Source organism: Eptesicus fuscus, chromosome 4 (genome assembly GCF_027574615.1).
Source record: "Eptesicus fuscus isolate TK198812 chromosome 4, DD_ASM_mEF_20220401, whole genome shotgun sequence".
Lineage (NCBI taxonomy): Eukaryota > Metazoa > Chordata > Mammalia > Chiroptera > Vespertilionidae > Eptesicus > Eptesicus fuscus.
In genome coordinates, this window is record NC_072476.1 from 1,080,887 (window position 1) to 1,096,303 (window position 15,417).

Here is a 15,417-nt window from a genome sequence, read left to right on the forward strand (position 1 = left end):
TTAAAAGAGAAGGAGCCAGCGAAGTCCACATTAACAGTAATGTCACAGGAGCGGCACTCACTGACTTCTGGTAATTACAAATAAGCAAGTCTCTGGGGAAGTTTTAGACTTCTGTTAAGATGGAGAACAAAAATACTATTGGTTCCTCTTTTGCACTGAATATACAGACATTCTTGATTTTTAAAAATTACAGAAACTGAAAAAAATCAGAGTTTGAAGGAAAGAGAAACTCCCAGGCACCAAAAATAAAGACAGAAATCAAGACTAGAGGTGAGCACAGAACCAAAGAACAAGGAGCTGGGGTTTTAGAATGTGTTTTTCCAGGAAAAATAGGTGTTTTGTGCAGCGGAATTTCAGGGCAGTCTCTCTCTCTTCCTTCTCCCCCAGAGGCAGCAATGCTGCTAGGTTTTGTGAATCCTCCCGGAGATATTCATGTGCTTAAATCACGCAGAATACGGTGATCCTTACACAAATCGTAGAACACATGTGCTTCCTTCACTCAGACTTTTCTCTCGTCAGGACATTTGCAAAGGCCTTCCTCTTTTTCATGGTTACATAGTATTTCACCATTGGGAAATACCACACTTAATTTAACCCATTCAGAGTGGGTGTTTGTCCATGGGAGAAGGATATAACTTTGCACTCAAAAGAGGTGGGGTGACAGAGACCCAAGATGGCGGCGTAGGTAAACATCTGGGCTGCTGCCGTCCACAATAATTTCCAAAACTATAACTAAAAGACAACGTCTATCACCCAGAACCACAGGAAAGCTGGCTGAGTGGAAGCTCTACAACTAGACCAAAAGAGAGGGGAGCAAGCAGGGCACAAATGCTGAAAAACTGAGGTACAGGGGAGCGCGCGCGTGATACGGGCTGGCAGCAGAACCCAGCTGGCGGCGGGCGTTGCTTTCTTCAATCTGAAGAGAGACAAGCTCCCAATCTCTCTGAAATCCAGTTTCTGGGGAGAGACTGGGCTGTCTGCCATCGGGTAGGAGAGTGAGGGTGGCTTGCTAGCAGAGCTGCATGGAGGTACAATTGTTGGCTGCGCTGGGGCGCAAGACGCGGGGGACTCGGTCGAGACGGCTCACTGCCAGTCATCGCTATTTGCTATGCCCTAGCCTAGTGACGCCCTGAAACTCCACCTCGCACAATCTATAAACACACCCAAGCTCCTAGCAGCGGCTTTTGCATATGAATGGCCTTCTCTATTGCAGTTTAAGCTAGTAAACTTGCAACCCGGTGCAGACAGCTCCAAAGCCTCCAAGCTCCAAGCAGGGAGGAGAGGATGGCAGTTCTCGCTGTAGCTCCTGCAGGGTGGCCTCAGACAGTAGCTGAACTGCACCCCATTGGAGACCCAGAAGCCAGTGTACCTAGGGGTCAGTGTGAGACACCAGATTTCAACTCCTCACATCCATAAGTGACACATTTGGGAGGCGGACTCAGTGAGCACCAAAGCCCCACTGGAACAAGTCCTGCACCATAAGCGTGTCTCCAGCGCAGCAGTGCTTCCATTATAGACACAGCGGGTCCTCACAGCCAATTGGCCTGGAGGTCAATTCCTCCCAGTGTACCAACAGCAATCAAGGCTTAACTACACCAAGACTTTGCACTCAGCCCACAAAGGGGTGTACCAAGAGTGACCACCTAGGGTGATTGGGAAAGCTGAGCTACCGGCCCCTATACGTCACTGACCACACAAAGCGACTCCATCAACACAGGGAGGCAGCCAAAATGCGGAGACACCGAAGCATGTCACGAATAGGAGAGATGGAGAAAAGTAAACTGCTGGATGACAGTGTTCAGAACCACATTTATAAGGTTACTCAAGAATCTTCTAAAAACTGCTGAGAAACTTGAAGAGACCTCCGAGGAACTTAGTGAGACCTTCAAGGACCTTAAAGAGAATGCCAAAAAAATGGAAAAGGACCAGTCAGAAATTAAGCATACACTGTCTGAAATAAAGAATATACAGAAACTCAACTGTAGATCACCGTACCCCAAGAGTCAAACCAAAGATCTGGAATATGAGGAAGCAAAAAACACCCAACCAGAGAGGTGGAAAGAAAGAAGAATCCAAAAGTGTGAGGATAGCGTAAGGAGCCTCTGGGACAACTTCAAGCGTACCAACATCCAAATTTTTGGGGTGCCAGAAGAAGAGAGAGAGCAAGATACTGAAAACCTATTTGAAGAAATAATGACAGAAAACTTCCCCCACCTGGTGAAAGAAATAGACTTACAAGTTCAGGAAGCACACAGAACCCCAAACAAGAGGAATCTAAAGAGGACCACACCAAGACACATCATAATGAAAATGCCAAGGGCAAAAGACAAAGAGAGAATCTTAAAAGCAGCAAGAGAAAAACAGTTAATTACCTACAAGGGAGCACCCATATGATTATCAGCTGATTTCTCAACAGAAACTATGCAGGCCAGAGGGAGTGGCAAGAAACATTCAAAGTGATGAACAGCAAGAACCTACAACCAAGATTACTCTACCCAGCAAAGTTATCATTCAGAATTGAAGGTCAGACGAAGAGCTTCACAGACAAGAAAAAGCTAAAGGAGTTCATCACACCAAACCAGGATTACATGAAATGCTAAAGGGTATTCTTTAAGAAGAGGAAGAAGAAGAAAAAGGTAAAGGTAAAAATTATGAACAACAAAAAGACATCAAATACCTACCTACCAACAAGTGAATCTAAAAATCAAGTGAATAAAAAATCTGAAGAACAGAATGGACTGGTGAATATAATAGAATCAGGGATATAGAAAGGGAGGGGATGGACAATTCTCAGGGGGAAGGGGGTCTGAGGGGTGCAGGAAGAGACTGGACAAAAATCTTACACCTATGGATGAAGACAGTGGCGGGGGGTAAGGGCATGGGGTGGGGTGGGGAATCAGGTGGAGGGGAGCTATGGGGGGTGGGAAGAGGAACACCTGTAAAAATTTGAACAATAAAGATTTATTATATATAAAAAAAGAGGTGGGGTGCTGGAACTGAGGCTTTTTAAAAGGATAAATAAATAGAGTAAGGATCCTCAAAGGGCTGGGCCTTCATGGAGGGAAGGCCAGAAATCTGGTCACGGACTCAAGAAGCACCATGGCAGCTTGCCCCTGGCTTGTAGCCTGGATGGGAAAATAAAAGCTCTCCACTGAGAAACCAAAGCACGCAGCCTACGCCACAGGCAAGCCCACACCCTGCGGCGTGGGTCCCCGCGCTGAGAAACCCCCATATACAACTGACCTGGAGCTGGAAACCCGGGCACCGCTGTTTGTGCATAAACTACCGGTTAGCAGTGGCCGGCAAACTCATTAGTCAACAGAGCCAAATATCAACAAGTACAACGATTGAAATTTCTTTGGAGAGCCAAATTTTTTAAACTTAAACTTCTTCTGACGCCACTTCTTCAAAATAGACTCGCCCAGGCCGTGGTATTTTGTGGAAGAGCCACACTCAAGGGGCCAAAGAGCCGCATGTAGCTCGCGAGCCGTGGTTTGCCGACCACGGGGTTAGGGCACGCCTGAAACCCAAGCGAGGTGAGACTCCCACAGAACACGCACGCTTGCTGTTTGTGAACGCACAGTAAACAACCAACTCCTAGCCTCGCTCAGGGACTGACACACAGACCACAATGGGAGAGCTGATGCCCCGAGGGTTACACACGGACTCCGCCGTGGGCTGAAGTCTGCCCTCCAGATCCGTATCTTGAGGTCCTGACTCCCAGGCCTGGGGTGTGACTGTGTGGAGACAGGTCCTCACAGAGGGAGGCACAGTGGGTGAGGTCACGAGGGTGGGTCCTCACCCGCTATGACTGGTGCCCTTACACGAGGAGATGAGGTCACGCAGAGAGAAGACCCTGTGCAGACACGGGAAGCAGGGGGCCACGAGCAAGCGCAGAGAGGCCTCAGCAGCAGCCGCCACCCGCGCCCTGAGCGTGGACTTCTGTCCTCCAGGACCGGGAGGAACCACGTCTTCTTTGGTGTTGGTTGTGACAGCCCTGGCTGATCTTTGGCGATAACGTATTGGCACAGGAGCCTGGAAAGGAGACCCAAGGCTCCCAGCTGCCTCCTCTGACTGCCTTCACGGGCAGGTGCTGGCTCCGCCTGGGTCAGGTGCGGGTCACACCCCTCGGCCTTCGACCAAGCGCCAACCTTGTCATTTGCGTTTCTGACACTCTTCCTTCATTCAGCAACAGAGGCAACTAACGCTTTGCGATCCCTCAACGGAACAGAAAACTAATTCCTGTCAACAACTCATACCCTTTAATAAGCACAAATGATTCCTGGGGACAGTGGTTACTCCTGGGAGCACTAGGAGGAGGAGGCACCTTCACTCTACGTCAGCGTTCCTCAGCCTCACTCTCCTGACACGCTGGGCCGGATAATCCATTGTTGAGCCCCGTGCACTGTGGGGTGTTCAGCACCCTGGTCTCTACCTACTAGATGCCAGTAGCACCCCTAGTTGTGACCACAGAAATGTTTCCCACTTTGTCAAATGTCCCTTGAGGGAAAAATGGCCCTGGTTGAGCCACACTTCTACACCTTATGGCATTGTTTGGTTATTTTTTAATCATGACTCAGTCTTAATTAACCAAAAGGTTAAAAAATTAAAAGAAAAGAGGAAAGCCCAGCTGAGAGAAGCGATAGTCGGAAAAAATGGTTTAAAACAAAGGTGGCCAATTAGCAGCCAGGCTAAATCTAGCCACAGCGTGGCCCTCGCACAGTTTTAAGACAACATTTGAACGAGCTACCAGGATGTAAAACGGAGTGCTTTTGCATTTCTCGTTTCTCTTGAAAAGGTCAGATGGTCTGGCTCACATGGCCAGAGGGCGCAGTGGGTGGAGTAGCAGCCGGCCCTTTAGCGGGAAAGAGGCCTGCAGTCCCCTCGTCCCACCCGGCCTGTTCACTGCCCCGCCTTCTGAGCCGTCTGAATTTGAGGCGCCTGCTAAAGGGGCGTGCTAGTGCCATCCATTCACATTTTGGGCTCTTCGTGTCCTTCATACAACAGTCTACCCTTACCTGCCATTGGGTCTGCGCCGGGAGACAGCACGAAAATCAGGGGTGTGCAGCAGCTGGAGTCCTTGTAGGACCCCTGGAGGTCAAACGTAGGGGCTTCAATGTACACGTTGCCCATGTGCTCAGCAATGAACTCCTGGGTGGCGGGGATCATCTTGTCGGGCCGCAAACATCGGAGGATCACCATCCTCTCCAACCCTTGAAGGAACTTCCAAATGCCAGGGAACTTCTCCTCGTGGGGGGATGCTGAGTCATAGATGAGCTTCCATTTATCGGCATTTTCTTCCAAATGTTCCATCAGGCCTTTCAGTCCTGGCAACGAGGATGCACGAACCACTTCGGCCCACGCTTTCTCAGACAGCCATTCGGAAACTGGGTTGGGGAAGGGGTTGTCCAGGGCAACGCCTCCAGTTAGAAGAAAGTACCAAATTTCCTCGTTAATTAGCCTTTTCTCTTTCAAGATGCCAATGGTCAGGAGGAGGGAGAAAACCAGCTTGTCCTTCTCAAACAGAGAGCGGCAGATGTTGTTGTAGATGCTGAGGGTGAAGTACTCAATGATGTACTCGATGCGCAGGTCCAGCTCGTCACTCTTCTTGCTGTGCGCCAGCGACTGCATGTAGAGGTTGATGAACCACGTCAGGGAGTACTGGTACATCGGCTCGATGTTGGCCAGGTCGGAGATGCAAAAGAAGATGGTGGCAGAGTGGACAGCCACTGGCTTATAGACCATCCGAGTCTGGTCAATCTGCGTCTCTGTCACCGAAGCAATTTCCTGTTTCTCGGAGATCTCTTCAGACAGCTCCTTGGAGGAGGACAGGACCTTGATGGCCGTCTCATCCTCCAGGATGTTGCCCTCCGACAAGGAGAGGACCTCTAGGATCCTGTCTTCAATTTCCTTTAGCTGCTTCTTGTTCCTGGCACTCTCCACAATCAGCTTGTTCTTTTTCTCTTCCAGTTCTGGCTTCTCCTTGGCAGCCACGATGCCAAGCAGCTGATCTTGGAGGCCCAGGGGGGTGATCATGAAGTTGAGGAGGCAGACCTTCACGGCGACCTCCGGGAGGTAGTGTGGGTTCCTCCAGCGAGTGGTGATGTACAGCTTGAAGTCCTTGGAGTACTCGATGATGTTTTCGCCCAGCCGCATGTACTCCACCCCCTGCTGCCTGAAGGTGGACTTGAGCAGGATGGGCTCAATGAAGGCATCCAGCTCCGCCCCCACGTTCTCCAGCAGGACCGGGGTGCCGAACTGCAGGGCGTTCTCCAGTGTCCTCACATAGTTGCTGTCCGAGAACTTGGTGACAGACAGCTTGTTCGCTTTCTCCATGTTCTTGATCCACTTATTGGCCTGCCCCTGAGGGTCAATCATCAAGGCCCAGCGTCTGGAATTGGACACGATGATGCCGTTGTCGATGGAGAAGGAATCAACAGGCAGCCCGGCGATCTGCCAGGCTCGGGTTTTTATGGGGTCCCCTAACGTGTTGCTGAGACTGAAGTCACTGGAGCCGGGGATGACCCTGTCTTTACACTGGGCCAGCCACTGCTTCTGGCACTTGGCCCGATAATCCACGGTGAAGGCCCCCAGGTAGGCCACCGTCCCCGCAGACACCAGCACATCCCCGGTCAGATTAGTGTAGCGGATCCCCAGCTGCCGGGCGGCCTCTGTCCATCGGTCCTTCTCCCCGCCAAGACCGCTGATGAGCTTTTCTGCCCTGATGAGCTTTTGGGAGCAGATATCAATGTTTTCTTCCAAGATCATCTTCTTGGTGTTCATCTCCTCAAATTCGTCGTTCAGGGCCTGGAGGCGGTCCTCCACCAGCTTCAGCTCTGCTCTCTTCAGGTTCAGCTTCTGCATCTGGATGTCCAGCTTCCCCTCCGCCTCCCTCAGCCGCTCCCGCTTGGGAGCCACCACCTTGGCCACGCGGTCGTACACCTCCATGGCCCTCACCCACTTGCACAGACCCTCACAGGCAGATGACACGTTTTTAATGACGGTCGGCTGGAAATCTGGGTGGTCGATAAATCTCTCTCGGATCCGTTTCATGACCATTGGGGGGATGTTGTCTTTGTCATATGTCTTCAGGCTCTCCAGGAACTTCAGATCTCCAAGAATCTTTCTTGACACCCCCCAGTAATCTTCTATCATTTTGCCTGTGAGATGAGCAGAGGGATAAGACTATCATTAAGATTTCTGGCTGAGACTTAAAGCTTTGCAGTGACGGCTCCTCGGATCTGGCAAGAAAATTCAAATCCTCCAGAGGACTTCAAGGGCAGAGAAAATACTCTGCATGGTACCATAACGATGGACCCGTCCTTCTATATTTGTCCAAACCCACAGAATGTGCTCCGCCAGGGCCATCCGATCGTGTGAACTCGGGGCTCTGGGTGAACCAGGTGGGTTCGCTGAGGCTGTGCAGGGGTGAGGGAGGGGGAATATGGGAAACCTCTTTGATGTGAACTTAAAGCTGCTTTAAAGATACAAAATCTAAATAAAAAAGGAAAGTGTAAGCTCCTCATCATGGTCTGGAGGCCCACGGACCGCACCCCTCATTGCTGCCTTGCTCTTCGGACGGCAGTCACGAAGGGCCTCCCTGCCCCACCTCCTGTCCCCAGCTTCCCTGCACGAGCTGCGCACGGCCTGCCGGCCTGCCGCTGGCTCCTGACCAGACTGTGGCTCATTTTAGAAGCCACCCTCATGGGCCACAGAGGGGTTTCCCAGGTGACCCCCAACGAGCAGCCCTGCACCCGCCCCAGCATGGCCCTTCACCTCGGCTGCTAGGGCACCCATTCTTTTTACAGCGTTTGTTGCGAGCTGTGACTTTTGCTTACTTTTTATTGCCGCCTCTCCCTCCCCGTGGTGAGCGGGGCTGTGTTTACTGTTCTCAGCACTGTGCCTGAGAGCCGGTCACCCGCAGTATGTACTGAATGAATGCCGCCCCTCCTCCCAGCCACAGATGGAGAGGGCAAAGGAGTCACGGGCATGTGTTTGGAATATTCTTTTTCACGTTTGGGAGGTGGGTTGGATGGAACCCAAAGCGTCCTCCTCGTGAGTGAGTGGGGGCTCGAGAGAAGGGGGGGTGGGAGAGGAGACTGCAGCTGGACAGAGGCCCTCTGCGGCCTGCCAAGACGAAGCCGGGCCCTGTGCTTCTTAGCCCTCATCACGCTGACCCAGCGCTGAGTGAGCCCGACCTCCCCAGGCGGCTCCTTTAGAGGCTGACAGGTGGAAAGGTTGGAGGCCTTTCGGCTCATGGCACTGTAACCGTCGCTCATCCAAACAAGCGTCCGTGAGCCCTGGCTGCGGGGCTCAGTTGTTTGCAGCGTCGTCCCCGGTGGAGGGTTTGATTCCAGGTCAGGGCACATGCCTAGGTTGCAGGTTCGATCCCCGGTTGGGCAACCGATGGATGTTTCTGTCTCACATTGATGTTTGTCTTTTCCCTCCTCTCTCTTTCTCTCTCTCCCTTCCTCTTTCTCTCAAGTCAATAAAAAAGTCCTTGGGTGAGCATTAAGAAAAAGCTGTACTTGAGGCATCATATTAAGTACAAAGGTCAAATGTGTCCTGTTCTAACGCGAGCACAGCAGTCACACATTTCCGTGGAGGTTTTTGTTTACCGGCAGGAAAGCGGCCTGCTCTGGTTAAATCCAGGAATCCCAAACGGACGCGTTTGCTCGTTTGCTGCGTCCCGCACTCTGGCTGAAGGCTGCAGGCTGAGTGAGCAGTGCATGCAATCTGCGTGACCTTTGAGATAGAAAGGCGAACCCTGGGTCCTGGGTGACCCATCAATGACCCAAGGAGAGAAATGACTTTTGGGACCTGGCCATGGTTCGTGCACCATTCTCAACCCTGGCTGCACCTTCGAAGCACACAGGAGTTCAAAAAATGCCAATTCATGCCGAGGCCATGCTGACCAACCGAGTGAGGATCCCACGGCTCTCGCGGCCCCGCCGGCGGGGCCCGGGCTTCAGCCTCTTCGTGCCCCGCTGTCCTGGGTGCGCTGGGGCGGAGACGTGCTGGCTGGCTGTCCTTGCTCAGCCCCACTGAACACACCGCACCCGCGGCCCTAACGGACCCGGTCCAGTCCACACCGGCTTGTCCATTCCCCATCCCCTCTGCATGCCCTTCGTGGGCTTTCGGCCAGCACCACCAGGAAAGAGGGAGCGCTAACCAACGGGAAGCAGAAGCTGCGGCCTCGTTCGATTCCAAGGCACCTGTCCTGATACGAGAGCCTACGGAGAACCAGGCTTTAGGAGACCGGATAGGGACCTATTAGTGCGTCCGGTCTCACTCACAGAAGGTGCTTCCGCCCGCCCCTGGGATCCTGGCCTCCCCACCCCTCCCCTTCTGCCTCCGCCCCCCTCGGCCCGGCTCTCTGCCTCAGCTTCTCCTCCGTCAGCTCATACCCCCTCCCTCTTCTCCCGCATGTCTCCGTCTCCTTGTCTCTGTCTCTTCCTCCACTTGCTCTACGTTTGCGCGTCTCTCTCTGTGCCTGAGTCTGTCTCCATTTCTCTCTCACTCGCAGCCTTTGTGTTTGTCTTCGTTGCTCTTCACCTCGCCAGGTCGCTCTCTCCCGTTTCTCTGTCTGACCCTGTGCACGAGTCTCTCCCCGTCCTCTCTCTGTCGCTGTCTCCATCTGCCTCCTAATTCCTTCCCCTCGGATCGCTCCCTGTCCATGACCTCTGTGTCTCTGTGCCTGTGGGCCTCCATGACCTTCGGCTTTGTCATGATTTGCAGGCAGGAGCTTTGACTGCTCAGCTCTCCTGCGACACCAGCGTTTCCTGGCTCCTGGGAGGGGAGGGCGGTGAGGGACACAGGGAGCTCTCTGGTCCGGAGCACATGCACAGCCTGGCGCCCCGCTCGCTTCCTCCGGGATTGCGCACACTGCCTGCGGGGTGTGTGTGTGTGTGTGTGTGTGTGTGTGTGCACGCGCGCTGGGGAGGTTACCGCTGCCACTGGGGTCCGGCTTCCTCTCGGGTCTCAGCCCTTTCATGACACAGATGCTCTCCATGACCAGCTTGACGGGGCCTGGGGGGTTCTGCATCGACTTCACCAGGGAGATGTCTGCTGGGTTCAGGGTGTCGAGCGCAGCCAGCGCGGCCTCCAGGGCTGGCATGGCCTCGGCCAGGTCCCCCTCACACTCGTCCTGCGGGCGGCACGGGGACAAAGGGTGAGCACAGCGCCTGGCATGCCTGGCACCCCAGGGGGAGGGTGCGGCTCTGCTCCTGGAGAAAACCGTCCGGGAGGGGTGGGGAGGCCCCGCCCAGGTTGCTCCTCCGGGAAGGCCGGGGCTCTGGGTGCAGGGAGGCCGGCCTGGCCCTTGGGGGCTGCAGCCTGGATGCCTTGGACATTTAAGAATTCAGATGGTTGTGCTCTTTTTAAAAAATCAAGCCTTTGTTTTTTAAAAAATTCCCAAGAGATATATGCAGTGGGGACCAAGGATGGGTTGAGAGATGAAGGATGAGGCTTCACAGGTGAGTGACAGATGGGAAGAGGGTCAGGACCAGTTTAGGGAAGACGAAGGTGTGCGGTGCGGGGCGGGGGGGGGGGGAGGAGCGGGATCATTGCGGCTCAGCGATGGGAAGGGGTAGGGTCAGGGACGGGAGAAGCGGCTCAGCGGCTGCAAGGCCGAGTGTAGGAGTGAGGAACAGGGATAGAGACAGGAGTTGGATAGTGGCATCTGGGAGGAGACATTATTTCTTCACTTAAAAACAAAATTAACACAATGAAATCTCAGCCATAAAACTACTGACTCATGAAATAACATAGATAAGCCTTGAGCACTTTATGCTGAGTGACAGGAGCCAGACACAGAGCCCCAGCCGCCACGTGATCCCATTTACATGAAATGTGCGGAGAAATCCCGGGAAGTCGGTGAGTAGCTGCCAGGGGCAGGAGGGGAGTGGGGGCTGCTTTGTGGGGAGGAAAATATTCTGGATTTAAATAATGCCGATGGTTGTACAACTCTGTGAAAATACGAAAAGCCACCGAACTGCATAATTTAAAAGGGTGGATCTAATGGTATGTGAGTTATGTCTCAATTAAAAAAAGAAAGCTTAACGTTATAAAACTTTTAGAACAGGAAGGGATCTTATAGATTAGTTAGAGGTACAGTGACTAAGAAAGAAAAAGAAAAACAGAAAAACAAAGTTTTAGGAAGCAAATGAGTTAGCTCAGGTTCTGCAGCTGGCCAGTTATGGCACCAGCTCCAAGCCTGGCTCCCTGCTTTGCCCGCAGCCCAGGGTGACCCCAGCCGGTGTGGAGCAGCCCACAGCCCAGGGTGACCCCAGCCGGTGTGGAGCAGCCCGCAGCCCAGGGTGACCCCAGCCGGTGTGGAGCAGCCCGCAGCCCAGGGTGACCCCAGCCGGTGTGGAGTGCAGCCCGCAGCCCAGGGTGACCCCAGCCGGTGTGGAGCAGCCCACAGCCCAGGGTGACCCCAGCCGGTGTGGAGCAGCCCACAGCCCAGGGTGACCCCAGCCGGTGTGGAGCAGCCCGCAGCCCAGGGTGACCCCAGCCGGCGTGGAGTGCAGCCCGCAGCCCAGGGTGACCCCAGCCGGTGAGCGGACTGGACTCCACGGGGAGCTTCAGTCTGAGGCAGAGCAGCAAGCGCTGGCGTCTAGATCGTGCAGGTTATGATGATGGGCAAACAGACACAGGTAGTCCTACTTCCCACATATGTGTGTGTGTATGTATGTATGTATGGGTACGTGTATCATGGACTCTTTATTTTAGGTTTTCTGCTCTCATAAACCTATATAGCAATGATTTATTTAGCTCCATTACCTTCAAACACCCCCACCCATAAACCAGCCACGTCCATATCCCTCTATTAAATAAATGAATGGCCAGTCCCGGGCCACTCCATTGGCCCAGGCCAGCCACGGGATGTGCACGAGTGGAGGCGGAGGAAGAACCAGCCCGCCTGCTGCCCTCGCGGCAGCTGCACGGCTGGGTGCAGGGACCGGAAGCCAGGGCTCTCCCTCAGGGCCCAGGCCTGGCTCCCAGCTGCTTGCTCCTCAGGCATCTCAAACTCGCTCTCATCGTGACATTGCCTGCCAGGTGATTCCCCACCCTGAGCGCATGGGTGCCCCCCCCAGACCACCCAGAGTCTGGTCCTCGGCTTGGGTGTGGCCTGGGCCCTGCACTTTAAGCTCCAGGTGAGTCTGCTCGGCAGTTTCCTGGGGCAAGTCCGGGGCACCCCCAGGGCACCCCCGAAGCACTGAGAGTGGGCAGGGCCAGAGGGGGCTACTTGGTGGCAAACCGTCTGCCTAACATGGCCGTTAAAGTGACTATAATACATTTGGGGGAAACATTTTGGATATGCTGTTAAGAAAAATTTTAAAGCATGACATAAATTGCAACCATGCTATGTGATGGCAATGATGGAAAAGGCGTTAAAGTTGACTTTTTTTTTTTGCTTTTTTTTTAATCCTCACCTGAAGATATTTTTCCTATTACCGTATTTTCCAGCGTATAAGATGACTTTTTAACCCAGGAAAATCTTCTATATGCCCAGTCGTCTTATACGCCGGAAAATACGGTAATTTTTAGAAAGAGTGAAAGGGAGGGAGGGAGGGGGGAAGAGAGAGAGAAAGAGAGGAACATCAATGTGAGAGAGACATTGATTGGTTGCCTCCTGAACACTCCCTGACCGGGGCCAGGGATCGAACCTGCAACCCAGGTACATGCTCTTGCCTGGGAATTGAACCTAAGAGACTTTGATGCAATAGCAGACGCTCTAACCATTGAGCCACTGGCCAGGGCTAAAGCTGACTTCCCAGCAGGGCTGTGTGACACTGTTGGAATGTGCCCAGCTCTGCAGTAATCCTGGCATCACTTGTCCTCACTAGGAAACATGATTCATTAACTTAAAAGAATCGGCCAGTTTAAGCCACTGCTGTACTTGTGGGGCCTGCGTTCTGTCAGCCAGTCCCCTCATCTCCTCGCAGGGCGCCCTCCAGGGTCTCCCTCACGGGGAGAAACCAGCCCAGGACTGCAGCCCTTGAGGCTCAGAAAAGGACCGGGCGCCACACAGAGTCTCGGGGACTCACACAGCACAGCCTCCGTCCCCTGACTCACCCCCGGACCTCACTCCTGTCCGGGGGATGGCAGAGCCCTGCCCTCCCTTCCCAGCCAAACCGGGAGTGAGTGTGCGGGTTGCTCTGCACCAGCCCTGCCCCTCCTGCCCCAGGGCCCTCTGCTCCCCTCACTCTGCAGAGCAGAGGCCTGGCTGCGAGGCACCCACGCGTGGCGACGGCTGGCCTTCCTCCAGGCAAGTCCTGGCACAGGGTGAAGAACCACGTCAGGGGTGGCTAACACGGCCCTTGAGCTGGTGTGTTGGGCACATGTGACACGCCTTTGTTTCCCCTTAGTCTCCCCGGTTTACAGATGAGGAAGCTGAGCACATGCTGAGCCCCGAGGTGCCTGATTCTACCAGGAGGAGCTGCAAACGAATGTGCCTCCAGGGCCAGGCCAGCCGACACGCCGGGCAGGGGCTGGCCGGCTCCTGAACCGGGACACCACGGGCAGCGCCATCCACGCCTGACAGCTGCGCCCAGGAAGGGGTCCCGGGTCGCCCGATGCTTGACTTTTACTCCCAGAAAAGTGTGTGTGTGTCACATGCGCCCCTGCCTCCTGGGCCACACTCTCATTGTGTGACGCTGACCCGGGGTTGGACCCCCGGCGTCTGCGCGAGGCCAGGCCTCAGGACTCGTTGGAGGGAGCCGGCCTGGAAGGCCTGTCCTTGAGGAGCTGCCCCATTATCTACTGACCCTGGAAGCCAGACCCGGCCACTCTGGCTCAAGCTCCTGTTGTAAGAATGGCCACAGGATTTCTAACTGCTAACTGGGAGCCTTCGGACCAGCCTGCCACACTAAGTGCCCTGGTGCAGTCCCGCTGACTGGCTGCGCAGCTGTGGCAGTCCATGCTGTTGACCTCGGACCCTGTCCTGTCGCTCCTGCGCCCAGGGCTGCGGGTGAGGGCGGAGCTGTGCCGCTCAGCGTGCTGTGAGAGCTGCAGCTCGCCCTGTGCGGCCAGGCTGCCTCCAATAGCTGGGAGCAGGGAACGCCCGTCCCAGGGCCGGCAAACGGAGTCCTCTAGGTCACCAATCTGTCCTCCAACCAACGTTCGCCCCACCCTACGACATGCCAGGCACACGTGAGCACAGACGTGATGGAGGAGGAGGTGTCCCGTCTGGAGGAGGAGCTTCCCGGCAGAGCCGCCAGCCGGTGCAGGGCCCGGGGTGGGAGTGCCGTGTGTCTTTGTAAGGAGCAGCCAGGAGGCCAGCGTGGCCGAAGCGGAGTGAGGACTCCTGGAGACGAGGGCCGGTCATACCGGGTCGTGTGGGCCTGACTCTGAGGAGCCAGACTTCCCACACGGCCCGCTCCCTGGCCTCCGCGGGGTCGGGAGTGCGCTCACCGCCCAGGGGCTTGCGCTGCTGGGACAGCCGCCCGCCTTTCCAAGCCTCACTTTTCTCATCTGCAGGACGGCGACCACACACGTCCCCGAGCTGGGGCTCCCCTGCCCCGGCCTTTTGTACCTTGATGCCCTGAGCCACGGCGGCGGCCGCGTTGGACTCCTTTTCGTCCGCCTGCACCAGGAGTTTCTTGGCATCGGCTTCGATGGTCTCCTCTTCGATTTTCACCATCATGTTGGCGGTCTCCTCGGACGTCTGGATGAGCTGGGGTTGGAGAGCGGTCAGCTCCACTTGCATGACGGCCACCTAGCAAGGGACGGAGCGTGAGGAAAATGACCGAGAAGCAGGTTGGAAACCACCCTCCAACCTACGTATCTGCAGAGAGTTCACTTTAACGGGCCTGTTGTTGGCTGGAGTCGCCTCTGATCTTTCCGTGCTCAGTCACGGTTCACACCAGGCGCTGCAGGTACCGGCACCTGCTCGGCACTCGACACAGAAACTGAAAACCTATCAGAAGGCCTTTCTCAGGCTGAGCCCACCTTCTCGTGTTGGGGCAGGAGAGGGAGAGCAAGAGCCAGTTAGGGGGAATCTGCTTTACTTATCCATCCTTTCATTTGTTTGAGAAGAGGGAGAGAAACATCGATTTGCTGTTCATGTATTTGTGCTTTGTTTGCTGTATGTGCTGAGATCGGGGATCAAACTTGTAGCCTTGGCATATCTGGGTGACGCTCTAATCCAGCGGTTCTCAACCTGTGGGTCGTGGCCCCTTTGGGGGTCGAACGACCCTTTCACAGGGGTCGCCTAAGACCATCGGAAACCACAGATATTTACATTACGATTCATAACAGTAGCAAAATTACAGTTATGAAGTAGCAACGAAAATAGTTTTATGGTTGGGGGTCACCACAACATGAGGAACTGAATTAAAGGGTCGCGGCATTAGGAGGGTTGAGAACCACTGCCCTAATCAAACAAGCGCCCAGCCAGGAAAAGCCTCCATT

General features: G+C 54.5%; 1 protein-coding gene across 1 annotated transcript in view; it reads right to left on the bottom strand.

Annotated features, from left to right (window-relative positions):
- The window catches only part of DNAH3 (dynein axonemal heavy chain 3), a 212,312-nt gene that overhangs the window by 19,337 nt on the left and 177,558 nt on the right, over positions 1 to 15,417 (bottom strand). The window contains exons 50-52 of the mRNA XM_054714387.1: positions 14,540 to 14,722; positions 9,949 to 10,147; positions 5,019 to 7,160 (exon numbers count right to left, since the gene is read on the bottom strand). Of these exons, the coding sequence (XP_054570362.1) occupies positions 5,019 to 7,160; positions 9,949 to 10,147; positions 14,540 to 14,722 (2,524 nt within the window). The remainder of the gene's footprint in view (positions 1 to 5,018; positions 7,161 to 9,948; positions 10,148 to 14,539; positions 14,723 to 15,417) is intronic.